This window comes from Neolamprologus brichardi, chromosome 7, assembly GCF_056152115.1.
Source record: "Neolamprologus brichardi isolate AB-2024 chromosome 7, ASM5615211v1, whole genome shotgun sequence".
NCBI lineage: Eukaryota > Metazoa > Chordata > Actinopteri > Cichliformes > Cichlidae > Neolamprologus > Neolamprologus brichardi.
In genome coordinates, this window is record NC_142110.1 from 15,666,280 (window position 1) to 15,679,909 (window position 13,630).

Genomic DNA, 13,630 nt, shown 5'->3' on the forward strand with positions numbered 1-13,630 from the left:
TGAAGACAGGCTGGAGATCTCAACTAAGCTTTTGCTGGGCTGTGTTTGCTCACACAGAAGGGCAGGTGCTGTTCATAACCTTTAACTTGTAGTTTTGCCAAGAGCCTCTGGTGAGTCTGTTGGGGCACAAGGCAAAACTTCAGAGGAACCCTTTAACTAGCACCAAATACTCTGACTATCAACAATAACTGTCTAGAAGGAAAGTGGAACCAGTGAAACCCTTTTCTGTGTCCACTGCATCAGCCAGCAACATCGGGGAATTAGGCAGTCTCAGCCCCGATGTTTCTGACCTCACTGTTTATAATGAGATTGCTAAGAAGACTCCTCATACCGAGACGTTTGTGCATACAAAGAGGAGTATGCACAGAGAGCCTACTCCTGGCTCTGAATGTGAGAAGCTGCAGAAAATCTCGTCGAGGCCTCTGTTTTATGACTTGAGGCAGCGCCAACAGGACAGCAGCTTTGACAGTCCCTCCTAACAGCAAAACTTTCTAAACGTTATGATCCCCAGTTTATGTTTTTCCCAGTGGTCCTAAGTTTTTGGGGCGACCGTGGCTCAGGGGGTTGGGAAGCGTATCTGTAACCGGAAGGTCACCGGTTCGTTCCCCGGGCTCTCTGTCCTGGTCGTTGTGTCCTTGGGCAAGACACTTTACCCTACCGCCTACTGGTGTTGGCCAGAGGGGCCGATGGCGTGATATGGCAGCCTCGCCTCTGTCAGTCTGCCCCAGGGCAGCTGTGGCTACAACTGTAGCTGCCTCCAGCAGTGTGTGAATGTGAGAGTGAATGAATAATGGCATTGTAAAGCGCTTTGAGTGCCTTGAAAAGCGCTATATAAATCCAATCCATTATCATCCATTATCAACTGTATAAATTCCAATTAACATGTATCTGTTGTGGAAATATTAGTAATAGTAACGAGAAGTTGTGTGCCAGAAAAGCCAGAAAGAAGCTGTTAATTATTGAGCTTCAAAGATGTCAGAAGGATTTCGTAACCTGCTGCTGGCTGGAGTTTACACAATGACAAAGTAGAGGACGTTCCTGATTAACTCTAGTGAATATGTATGTTTCTTACTGCTTTATTGCCTTGTGTAAACAAATGCAGGCTAAATTCCAGTCTATTCTATTACTTTAGCAGTATAGTTTATTACTGTGTGTGTGTGTGGTCAGATTTATAGATGTTCAAACAAATTTTTAAACACTGACAAATCTTTAAACATGCATCAAAAGATTTGTTACTCTTGAGATGACTCACCCTCGAGTCAAAATTCACAAGTTACAAACAACTTTACACCAAAAGAAGAAGAAAAATCAGATACAAAACAAAACAGTTTATATGTTGGGTTTATGTTATCCACAATTTACTGGAAGCTTAACTCTGTTCACAACTTGCTGCTGTTGCCCAGGGATTACAGACGATCTCTATGGATATAGATATGGATATGGAGGGTGTGTGTATGAAATCACAGCTTTAATAAAATTATTATGAAGGCAAAGATCATTTAAAACACCTTGTCATTAAAATGTGCAGCCAGAAGTGCAACGCTGTCATCTCAATAATTTGCATCCCGGCTCTTCCCTCCTGACCTGAAGACAAAAGTTAAACAATCACAAAACATGTGAAACATGACAAACACACTACAGGACAAAGCATGATGTCATGGGCTGGGTTTTTGGACCTAGCATTTTAAATTTCATGTCCCTTTTGTATTATGATGTTCTTGTTTGTATAGTTTAGGCTTCATTTAGTTCTGTTGATAGTGAGCTCTGTTTCCCTATTTCGTTCTCATCTGTCTAGGCTCATCCCAGGTCTGTGTCTTCCCTAATATGTCGGTTATGGTGTCGTGTCTTCAGTGTGCAAGTCTGTCAAGTCTCCTTTAAGTCTCCCTCGCCCTTTGTGTGTTTCAGCAATGTCTTTGTCCTCCGTCGTCTTCCCTATTTGTCATGTGTAATCTCCTTGTCCATTTAGGTTCCCCTTAGGTCCTCCTGTGTCCGTCTCTGTGTTTGTGTGCATGTGTCCCTTTTTTGTTCACATGCCGGAAGTGATAGCAGAGCTGTACATCTTACTTTGATTCAGAAATCCCTCAGTCAGAACATGGTATATTATATTTAGATGGAAACTGGTGTATTCATAATTGTCCCTGGTACATTTGTTGTATGAGCACTATGTGTTTATTGTTCGATTGCGTAATTACGTGTTACGCACTGGCAATGCATGCCGGGAGGCGGTAATACAGTGAGTAAAGAGTTGGTCTTACGGCACACAGTGGTCCCGCGTACTTATTCAGATTCAGAGTAAGAATCACACATGGTGTCAGAAGTGCTGTGTGACTTGTAAGACTCCATACATCTGCCGAGTGTGAGGAGAAGGGGAAGGTGAAAACGAAATGCCAAATGACGATGAAAACAGAGGCAATTACAGAAATGACGGAGCCAACTAATGTGTCCGAGTTGCGCAGTTTTCTGGGCATGGTGAATCAAGTGGGCAAGTTCATCCCCCATTTAGCTGAAAAAGACAAAGCCCTGCGAGATCTTCTTTCCACAAAGGATGCATGGTATTGGGGAACTGACCAAGCGAGAGCTTTCAAAACATTAAGAGATGCCCTGACCTCACCCCCAGTGCTCGTAATGTATGACCCCAACAGAGACATTAAAGTATCAGCAGATGCTTCATCCTTTGGTCTCGCAGGTGTTCTTTTGCAGCTGTGGGAAGAAGGATGGCGACCAGTGGCGTATGCATCGAGGTCCCTTTCTCCTACTGAACCACGATACGCACAAGTAGAAAAAGAGGCACTGGCGTCTAGTCTACATGGGCATTTGAGCGATTTCCTGATTGGTAAACATTTTTGTCTCAAAACGGACCACAAACCTCTCGTTTCCTTACTGGGAGGACAAGCTCTGGATCTCTTGCCATCCAGGATCAAGCGATTCAGAATGAGACTCATGCGTTACTCGTACAATGTGCAGTACGCCCCAGGGAAATCGCTCTGGACAGCAGATACTTTGTCCCGCTCGCCTCTGAAAAAGCCAGTGAACATGTCAGACAAAGAGCTAATGGAAAACAAAGACATATAAGTGGACAGTATTGTAACAAACACGCCTGTCAGTTCCTCCTATATGCAAACACTGAAGGAACAACTGAAAAGTGACAGTGTGTGTGCTCGCGTCATGGACATGTGCACCCAAGGCTGGCCAGAACATGCAAAACAAGAGCCTTTACTGAGAAATTACTGGCCTGACAGAGCCACACTCACAAGACGGCCTTTTGCTAAAAGATACACGGCTTGTCATTCCTTCAGCGATGAGAAACAAGGTTTGGGTGACCGATGTCAAAACTCCAGGCACTGTTATCCAAAAATCACTCTACACCACGATCATACACAGTGGAGTTACCACAAGGGACTGTTAGGCGTAATCGCATGCATTTGATTCCTTTAAGTTCACCCGTGCACGAACCTGCTAATGTGCCTGTGTTGCAGAAACCACAAACACCCAGTGTAATCCCTGCTACACCTGTTAACACTGATGTTGTAGGGCAATAGTTAAAGCTAAAAAGTTAGATCTATAAGAGGAAAAAAAAAGGTTGTTGTTATATAACTGTGTTACAATGGTTTTGTAGAGCACAGTAAAACGAATCAAAAAGAGTTGTCAAAAAAAAAAAAAAGGAAAAAAAAGGAGAGAAATGGAAAAAAATGATTTGCTTACACGTGAAAGGTGATTTTATTTCCTTTAAAAAGTAAAATCACTTTATATTTTGATATTTCCTGCTACAATTGAATCAAATACATCTGGCGTGAGTGGAGTATAATTCCTCTCTTTTTCATTCAGAAAGTAGAGTGGGTCTGTTATTTCATTTGGGTTGAAGCCCTGCTCCACTGCTTTTGTCTTTATTAGCTTGAACGTGCCTGTAATGTCCAGTGACCTCTGTAATGAATCACAGTACAACCAATTATTAGTGGATAAAATAAATCATGTGAGCAACAAAGAGGCTTAACCACAAATGCAAAAAAAGTGTAAAATAACTGGAGTAAACATACTTGAATCCTCATAAAGCGTGGCCTGGCGTAGGACGGCAGGAAGTCCTCAACATGTTTAAAAACAACCGTGGAGTCAAACTTCAGTCCATCCATCAAAGTAACAGCAGCCATCCCGGCTCTTCCCTCCTGGCCTGAAGACAAAAGTTAAACAATCACAAAACAGGAGTTAACTGAAGTTCAGTATTGCTAATTAAAAGTGTCAGTACTGAGTAAAAGTCTTGAGCCACCACTCATCTCTTCACATTCTGATTTTGTCAACTGTTCTTATGCAGTAGTTTTCCAGGCTTCCTTAAGATCTGTCAAACTCTTTCTTTAGACATTGGCTGCTTTCTCATTCATTTTTAGTCCAGTTCTTATCTCTGACCATTTTAAGAGGAATGTTTTTTTTTTGTTTGTTAAGCCATATGACTGTCATGGTCCTCCAGTCCTCCTGTGCTGGCTCCCCATTTTTCTCTCCACTGCTTCTATCCTTTGTGTGTGTCGCGTGCATGAGAGAGAGAAAAAATACACACTTTTTGATACAAGGACAGGTCATTCCTCTGCATCCTGTCTTTTAGTCCATCATGCCTGTGATGATGAGCTCACTTGTTGGTAATCCTGTAATCAGCTGGTCACTACTTAAGGAGAAGGAAGGCGTTCATTTGATGCCTGATTGTTAAATCTCTTACCTGACAAATTGTAGGGCTGCGTTTGTAAAGCTTTAGCGTATTGCGTTCTCCTCTGTGCAGATTTTTGAACATTCACTGTAAATAAATGCACTAAGCCTCCCAAGTCCACATCTTGAATCCAGAGGTTTGCATTAGTGATGACATTAACACTGACTTATAAATCATTCAAACATAAAAAAGGCAGAAGTTGTATTTAAGTGACTTTAGAACCTGGTAAGGGTTAAATTCAGCACATATGAATTTGTTTAGTATGTAAAACAACCCTTTGCCACAGTTGGCACGCGAAGAGTTAACTGATGGCACGACCATAGCTGGACTGGCCATCGGGCATACCAGGCATTTGCTCGGTGGGCCAATGATTTTTTTTTTTTTTTTTTTTTTGGCTGTGGCGGAGCTTCCACAAATTCAGTAAAATTAACAAGTGGTGGAGGCCAGCAGGTGGATGAGGGAGAGGGGAAGCAGGAGGAGGAGAGACCCGAGGCAGCCGACGGTCCGAGTGTCAGGTGAACTGAACTTCAGGTAAGAAGTTATGACCTGCAGTCTATCTGGGTCAGATATAAACCAAGTTTAGGTAGAGTTTATTTTTGTTATGCTGACTTTTTACAGTCAGTTACAATAACTCGTACTGCATACTAGCTAGCATGACAGAGTTTCTATACAGCTGGGTGGATGCTATGAATTTACTGATCTTTATTTTGTTCATAAGGTTAGTTAGTAGAGTTGCAAACCGTCCCGTACAAACGGAATCGTCCCGTATTGAGAGAAATTATTACGCGTTTCGTGTTGAGCTGAGAAGGGACGCAGTTTGTCTAGGATGGAAAAAGACACAAAGGTGGATTTATTCTGTCGTTACTCTGCACAGCTGCCTCTTCTTCTCTCATGAGTAGGAGACCAAAGATCACATTAACATGTGTGTCTCTGTATTAACAGACATGCCATATTGGCTTAGTTTGTTTTTCTTATCATTGTTGTGAGGAGACCATAAATAGCATTTGTATTTTCTGTTGTACAGTCCATCTGCTGTTATGGAGTTCTTGTTATGGATACAAAGTGTCTTTTTTTGTTTCAAAATAGCTGATAACTATTCGCTGATAGCTGAATTTTCATACACCTGTGGTCCTCAGGGACAAAAAAAATGACCCAAGGACAACACAATTAAAGCTTGCTTTACTTTTTCTTCAGGGGCTTCTCAAGTTGGTTATGGTCCATTCCATCACAGCCGACGGCATTTCCTGGATCGCATTATCTCCTGTCCGGTTCCTGTGGTGGGCTTAGGTGTCCAAAACCCTGCTCGCTGCTGTTTTTTACATCTTGGGAGTTGTGGAATAAACCTTTTTTGCGCCTATTAACCTGGGCTTTACAGACAACTTCTACTCAGGCTCCAGCTCCAACGAGGACTGTTCTAATAAATCCGCAGTCCTTAGCACATAGAACGTACATTATAAACTTTTTTTTTTCTTTCTTCTTTTTGTTCACATGTTAGAACGTGTGCAAGGAAGGAAAATGTTAGGATTTATTTTTTTGATTTCTTTTACTAAAATAAGCGGTTATAATCATTTTCATACACATATTGCAAATGTGCTCATGAAAGTCGGCACTCAGTCTTCTGAAGGTCATAAGCTTCGTTCGGCGTGACTGTGTGGACTGATATATTGTAGGAAATGCTCTAGGCAGAGAGGTGTTTGCCTTTTCTGTCTTTTACAGAGGAAGGAGCAGACACGGAGGTATGAGGATCCTTCGCACCGGGACTGCCAAGACAGCAATTGGGGTCAAGGGTCATGCCGTTTGGGCTCCTGCTAGTCAACTCGAGAGGATCCCAGGACCACAGCAATAACCGTGAAGGGGTTGGCGGAAATCCAGAAGCACCAGACCAAGGAGGGTCTGGCCAAGAAAGGGGAACATGGCTGTGACCCCAAAAGAAACATGGATCCCAGCCAAGGGGCAAATAAATCCCCTGATCTATGCAACGAACTGAAGGGTAGTCTAACCCCTGACGTTGAAAAAAGAAGAGGAGAAGAGCACAGAGAATCGCCCGTCCCGGAAGATTAGCTGTTTAACTGTAAAGAAGGTCAAAAGCTCCTCAGACAGAGGTTCTAGTCTGAGCACAAAGGTGAAAGCAGGAAACAACCAGAATGGGAGATCTGAGAATTAGCTTTAGTAATAGTCTATGATTTTTATGTTATGACAATTGCCCAAACACAACAGTCATCCCATATATGGTCCACCTGTTAAAGGGGGACAGAGGGACAAAGAGGGAAAAGAAGCGGGACAACTAAGAGAGCTGACACCTAGTGGGTAAAAGGGGGGGGGGGGGGGGGGGGGGGTGTAATGTCTGGAGAGATGTGCTGCACTTGCATTCTTAAGAATACGACGCCGGATGGTTCTGTAACTAGAGCCCTGGGAAGATTCAGAACATCATTTAAGAAAATTAACAAATAGAATAAATGCATGAATATCTGGAATTGATAATCCATTGGAAGAGTGGATGACGTCCGTCCTTGGGCAATGGAAGGGGTGTATTATGTCCATTAGGGTTTCTTTATCTGTTTTTACATCTGATCTGATCGGATGCCTCTGAGGAATCAAAAGAACTCTGAAGTGTTGATATTTACACTTTCTCCCTTCAAGGCATCACTCAGCTACCGAAAGTGCAGACTCGGAGTCAAAAAGTGCACTCAAAACAGCTTTACTGCTGAACACAAAATAATTCAACTGAAAACCCAAAATAACTTGACAAGCAAGGCAGGCAAACAAAACACAGCATGAGATGAAGGAGATTGTGACACAGACCAAGGAACACACAGGGCTTAAATCCACAGAGGGAGCAATCAGGGAATGGGAGACAGGAGGGAAACACAGCTGGAATAAATCGGAGCCAACGAGACAAGGGAAGCAAAACCAGACACAATAACGTATAGCACAGACTGTCAAAGTAAAACAGGAAGTGACGGGAACACACAGGCATGGGACCAGGGCAGGCTCAGTAACACAGACTAGACACAAAACAGAGGGAGTATGGAAACCAAAACCAAAAACACTTGCAGGCAAAAACCATAATGGCTTTTTGGCTCTCAGTGAAGGCGGTCGCACTTTTCTCCTCTCCCTTATCTTCCCTGCTTAGCTCCTCATGTCCTTGTCTTGTTTTTTTTTTTTTTTTATTCCTTTTCCCTGGAACATTCTCTCACAGTCTGTTCTCTAAAACCTAAAAGAGGAATTATGGATTGGATCAACTGGTCCCTAAATGCAATTGACACCCCTTTCAACGAGAAGTTTGGGCTTGGTGAGCCTGAGTGCTGAAGATATCTACCTATTCGGAACCATGGTAACAGGGTTCTGGCTGATTGAAGCTTGCTGGGCCCTGACTTATCGAAGAATTAAGAAAGCGGAACCGGCTGTTCAAACCCCCACAAGGCTGCCCGCTGGGATTGGAACGATGGGAGAGGCGTATGTTTCTCAAAATGGGCTCATCGAGTCAGCACAGATAAGATCTTGGAGAGGCTACAGCTGCTGTGAATACTCAGAATAAGATCTCTGACTGCAGACTGGATACATCTCGGAAGGGCTAGCCCAGAATAACATCCCTGGGTGCAAATTGGATGACATCTCGGGGAGGCACACTGCCGTGAGTTCTCAGAAATCGGCTCCTTGAGCACAAGAAATGACAATATCACAGAACGCAAGAATGGCGAAGCTCGCGGCTCTCCAACGGGAGATTGAGAGACCAGTGTTGGACTGTAGAACGGCTTTGAAATTCCTATGAGCTGTTCGCACTAAAGTAAAAATCACCATCACTTATGCGGATACCCCTTTGGCGCCAGCTGCAAGGCTGGAGCTGAACAACAACACCCTGATAACGACTGTTTAGTCTGTTCCTTCCCATTCCATGAAAGGCCACCTGGGTTGGCTGGTAGACTGTTTACTTAGCCTGGCAGGGCGAAGGACACTGTCTTAGCTGAACTCTGGACACGCACACACATACACTTACACTGATAAGTGTAAGTGTATGTGTATCATCCCCCTCCCTTTCCAAACGCCTTCGATGCTTGTTTCCTGCGGGGGAACACGGCGGGTCTGTGTGCCGCGCTGGAATGGTAGCGCTGTGCAGGGCGGCTGCTGTGTTCGCTTCGGATTACTCCTCACCCCCCACCCAATCCCGTGGCTTGTCATGTCCTTCACAATGTTGTGCTGTGGACATTTATGTGCTTTTTGTGCAGAGGAGTTTTTTTGTTTCCTGTTCTCATGCTGTCCTGCCATGGAAGCACAGCATGAGTAGAGGTCTTTTTTTCCCTCTTGTACTTTCCCATTGTAGTGTACATTTCAGTGTTTTTCTGTAACGCTACCGATCTCCGACTTGTATCCCCATGTAATGTCTGTGTTGTGTGTGTAAGGTCGGGGGGGGGGGGTGTCCCATTTTACATTTTACTGCAGGGCAACCTGCATGTGGCGAATAAAGCTTTGATTGATTAATAAAAAGTACAAAAGTCAAAACACTGGGTTGATGACGACACTGTCTGTTCTTTTCTGTCTGTGCTGGTGGCGTGCCGCCTTCCTTAGGACAAAAGGAGCAGAATGAGCAGTTGGCTAACAGGATTCCCACCCGATCCTACCAGATGGGCTGCTAACATGAAAATTCACAATATTTTTCATGTGTCCCAGTTGAAGCTTATTTGGACCAATCCCTGGCAGTTAGTGAAACTCAACTCCTACTTTTGTTGTTGTTTAGATTTATTGCCAAGTAATATTTACCAGTATATCCCTGTATTCCGCACCAGCTGCCCGAGTAGTGTGCGAGGTGCATTCCACCATGGCACAAACTCTTTGACTGTATATCCTTTACCCCATGTGTTTACTACTCTAAATAAGCTATATTGAAATAGAGGTACAATCTTCTGGAGAGAAAAATAATAATAATAATAATAAAATCTTGATCTAGATCAGGGGTGTCAAACTCAAATACACAGTGGGCCAAAATTCAAAACTGGAACAAAGTCGCGGGCTAACGTTAATATTTATTGAAAAAAAAAAAATCTTCCTCCAGATTTAAGAATGAATCTTTTCTTATGGACTCAAATACGTTTTGCTGAAAAACTGAATATGGAACAAGCAAAGCTTAATACTAAACAATATATACATTAGCTGTATAATACCAGTAGGCCAGCTCTAATAGTAATTTGGTATGGCTTCGCGGGCCAAATGTAATTAGGCTGCGGGCCAAATTTGGCCCACTGGCCAGACTTTGACACCTATGATCTAGATTAAAAAAAAAAATGCTTGATTGTGGAACAATTTGATTACTGATTGACTAAACAAACTAAGTGTGGTGTACATTGTTCTGAACATTTTGTTCTTGATTTTGGAGCAGCAACATGTACCTGGCACTTTGACTCCGTAAACATTGGCTTCTTTAACACAGTCAGTCAGCACAAGGATGTCGGCCACCTCAGCTGTAGCTACGTTCTCTCCTTTCCATCTGTTGACAATTTGTTTTCAGTGCTCTGTGTGAGCTCACATTTTTAAGCATTATTTCAAAACATGCGCTCACCTGAATGTGTCTCCAACACGATCGTGGAAGTACATGAAATTATCCTCATCGATGCGCAGCAGGTCGCCGGTGTTGAAGTACAGATCACCTTTCTTGAAGACGTTATGCAGCTTCTTTTTCTCAGTTTGCTTCATGTCTCTCACATAACCAGTGAATGGAGCTTTGGCTGTTATTTTAGTCACCAGAAGTCCAGGTTCACCTGATCAAAGTACGGGAGAAGTCATATTTGGGGTTGTTATATTTTAAAGGCAAGATGCATGAGACATGCTGTAAAGACATTGCATTTCTGAGTCTTTTAAACGTTAATTTTGTGCATGGTGAGGTACACTGTGGCTGAGAAAATGAACTGGGTAGATTTAAGCATATAAAATGTTTATAGCATTTGAAAAGATGCATGGGTGAGAACTTGAGGAAAAAAAAAAATCTTTGGTGTTATAACCATGCTCGAAGTAACACACCTTTCTCAACCTCCATGCAGAAACCAGAAGAATCCCTCAAAGGCTCTCCTTTGTCTCCATCATATTTGATCACAGCATATGGAAAAAACATCTGCAAATTTAAAAAGAAAAAAGAAAAAAAAGCTAAAACACTGCTTCATGAGTGACAGGTTTTACTTCTTAATGTGAGCTGAAACATGGACCTTTACCTTGTGCAGGAAGGTGTGTCGCCCAAGAGCTCCCATCTTGCTGCTATAATTCAACAGACCAAAGTTTCCCTCAGTTGCTCCGTAAAATTCTCTGATTTGAATTTCCCCAAATCGTTTCACAAAGTCCCTCCAAACATCTGCTCTGATCCCGTTGCCTACTGCAAGTCTGACTTTGTGGTTTTTATCACTGAGTTTCTGTTTGAAGAGAAAAGAAGAGCGTGCGTTTGTTAGTTTTCTAAACCTTTCTGTGTGAGACAGTAGTATTAATGTTGGTGCTGTGTTGGCACAAACCTGTGGAGTGTTGCAGAGATAACGCATAATTTCACCTATGTACTGTATGACGGTGACATTATATTTTCTGCAGTCGTCCCAGAACTGGGAAGCAGAAAACTTACTCCTCAGAACAACAGGAATACCTGCACACAACAATAGATGACAACAGCACACTTTAAAGAGTAGCAGCGGAAGTAGTCAAAATTTTGGGTTTTTCAACATATATGTAACATATAGTTACATATTAGTTACATATATGTAACTAATATGTAACATATAGTTACATATATGTAACTATGGTTTTTATATTACATTGGTTTAAAAAAAAAACTAAAGTCATACACCAATCATATATCTAAAAAACACAATAGTATATATCTAAAGAGTTCATACCCCTCTCAATGGCCCCAGTGAAGACAAGGAAGCCGGTGGTGTGATAAAGAGGGAGGGTATCATAAATCACATCTTTGGAGTTCACTCCTGATGTAGCCAGAAGTAAAGACATGGTCCACACTCTGCTTTGAGTGATCAGAGCTGCTTTAGGGAGACCTGTTAAAGACAAGCCAGAGGCTGAGGGGGTGAATCTTCTGTTTCTTTCACTGATGCATCGTGAATCTCAGTAAGTAGTTTACCTGTTGTCCCTGAGGTGTATATGTAGGCTGCTGGACTCTGCATGGTTAAATGGGACTTTAACTCCTTGGGTATAGGCTCAGAGGAAGCCTGATTCATTTTATCGATGAAGCTCTCCACACCTGTAACTTCACATCTGTCGGCTAAGATGAAAACATTGATCTGCTGTTCGTGCAGATGGGGCAGCACCTCCTTCACTGCATCCAGCAAGTCTAGAAAATTGTTTCATATAATTGATGAACTCCAGGCCTGTCAGATTATTTATTTATGGATTTATCTGGTTATTTAATGTTGAGTAAATGAGCTCTCTACTGTCTCCATCGCTTGGAAAAGCAGACAGAAATGCAGGTACTACCTTCAGATGCTACCAGAGTTGTGGCTCCGCTGCAGTTGAGGCAGTGTAGCAGAGACTTGGATCTGATGTTGGAGTTGAGCAAAGCTCCAGCGCATCCAATCTTCACCAAACCCAACCAGAGCCACAGGAACATCGGCTGGTTCCCCAGGAACAGCGCCACCGTGTCGCCTTCTTTTACGCATCCAGCCTGCAGAAACGCTCTCGCAACTTTGTTGCTCAGGACGTCTGCGTCCCGGTACGTGAACGTTTCATCTTTAAAATAAACGAAAGGCTTGTGCGGCTGTGTCTTCACCAGCTCTAAAAAGCGGTCCAGGATTGAGTAATTAGTCTGCACGCACTTTACGATGAACCGCCTTCTTTTTATTTTAGTGAGCACGTATTGGACATCCTGGAGGAAGGAAGAATGGCGGAGTAAAATGCCACATGCAATCAAAGCCGCACACACTGTCCAGACCAACATGTTTGTCTCACAGCTGTCCTGCTGAAGACAAAGCAGAGGTATAAAATGGCATGTGGAGCAGGAGGAGGAGCACTGAGAAATTTCAAAGGTTGAAAAGCATTTTGTATTGCTAGAGAACAACCAGATGAGCTGCATCAATGATTTACCGAATAACATACTGCTTTCATGTGTTTTGCCAAGAGCCTCTGGTGAGTCTGTTGGGGCACAAGGCAAAACTTCAGTGGAACCCTTTAACTAGCACCAAATACTCTGACTATCAACAATAACTGTCTAGAAGGAAAGTGGAACCAGTGAAACCCTTTTCTGTGTCCGCTGCATCAGCCAGCAACATCGGGGAATTAGGCAGTCTCAGCCCCGATGTTTCTGATCTCACTGTTTATAATGAGATTGCTAAGAAGACTCCTCATACCGAGACGTTTGTGCATACAAAGAGGAGTGTGCACAGAGAGCCTACTCCTGGCTCTGAATGTGAGAAGCTGCAGAAAATCTCGTCGAGGCCTCTGTTTTATGACTTGAGGCAGCGCCAACAGGACAGCAGCTTTGACAGTCCCTCCTAACAGCAAAACTTTCTAAACGTTATGATCCCCAGTTTATGTTTTTCCCAGTGGTCCTAAGTTTTTGGGGCGACCGTGGCTCAGGGGGTTGGGAAGCGTATCTGTAACCGGAAGGTCACCGGTTCGTTCCCCGGGCTCTCTGTCCTGGTCGTTGTGTCCTTGGGCAAGACACCCTACCGCCTACTGGTGTTGGCCAGAGGGGCCGATAACGTGATATGTCAGTCTGCCCCAGGGCAGCTGTGGCTACAACTGTAGCTGCCTCCACCAGTGTGTGAATGTGAGAGTGAATGAATAATGGCATTGTAAAGCGCTTTGAGTGCCTTGAAAAGCGCTATATAAATCCAATCCATTATCATCCATTATCAACTGTATAAATTCCAATTAACATGTATCTGTTGTGGAAATATTAGTAATAGTAACGAGAAGTTGTGTGCCAGAAAAGCCAGAAAGAAGCTGTTAATTATTGAG

At 43.2% G+C, this 13,630-nt stretch overlaps 1 protein-coding gene across 3 annotated transcripts; it reads right to left on the bottom strand.

The window, feature by feature from the left end:
- Positions 1-900: 900 nt before the first annotated feature.
- Positions 901-12,683, bottom strand: LOC118453665 (long-chain fatty acid transport protein 2-like). Of its 3 annotated transcripts, XR_015719245.1 has the most exons (12): positions 12,149-12,671; positions 11,796-12,005; positions 11,557-11,712; positions 11,182-11,306; positions 10,891-11,085; positions 10,703-10,793; positions 10,245-10,443; positions 10,075-10,172; positions 4,035-4,165; positions 2,867-3,015; positions 1,509-1,584; positions 902-1,419 (listed from the first exon to the last, which is right to left on the bottom strand). XR_015719245.1 is itself a non-coding variant. In XM_087843196.1 (11 exons), exons 1-10 carry the CDS (start codon positions 12,606-12,608, stop codon positions 2,878-2,880), a joined length of 1,803 nt encoding a protein of 600 aa, XP_087699322.1. In that variant the 5' UTR covers positions 12,609-12,671; the 3' UTR covers positions 901-1,584; positions 2,867-2,877. The 3 variants fall into 3 exon arrangements, 2 of the variants coding, with proteins under 2 accessions (XP_087699322.1, XP_087699321.1); XM_087843196.1 differs by having other exon boundaries at positions 901-1,584; XM_087843195.1 differs by lacking the exons at positions 902-1,419; positions 1,509-1,584; positions 2,867-3,015 and adding an exon at positions 3,721-3,921 and having other exon boundaries at positions 12,149-12,683.
- Positions 12,684-13,630: the final 947 nt, after the last annotated feature.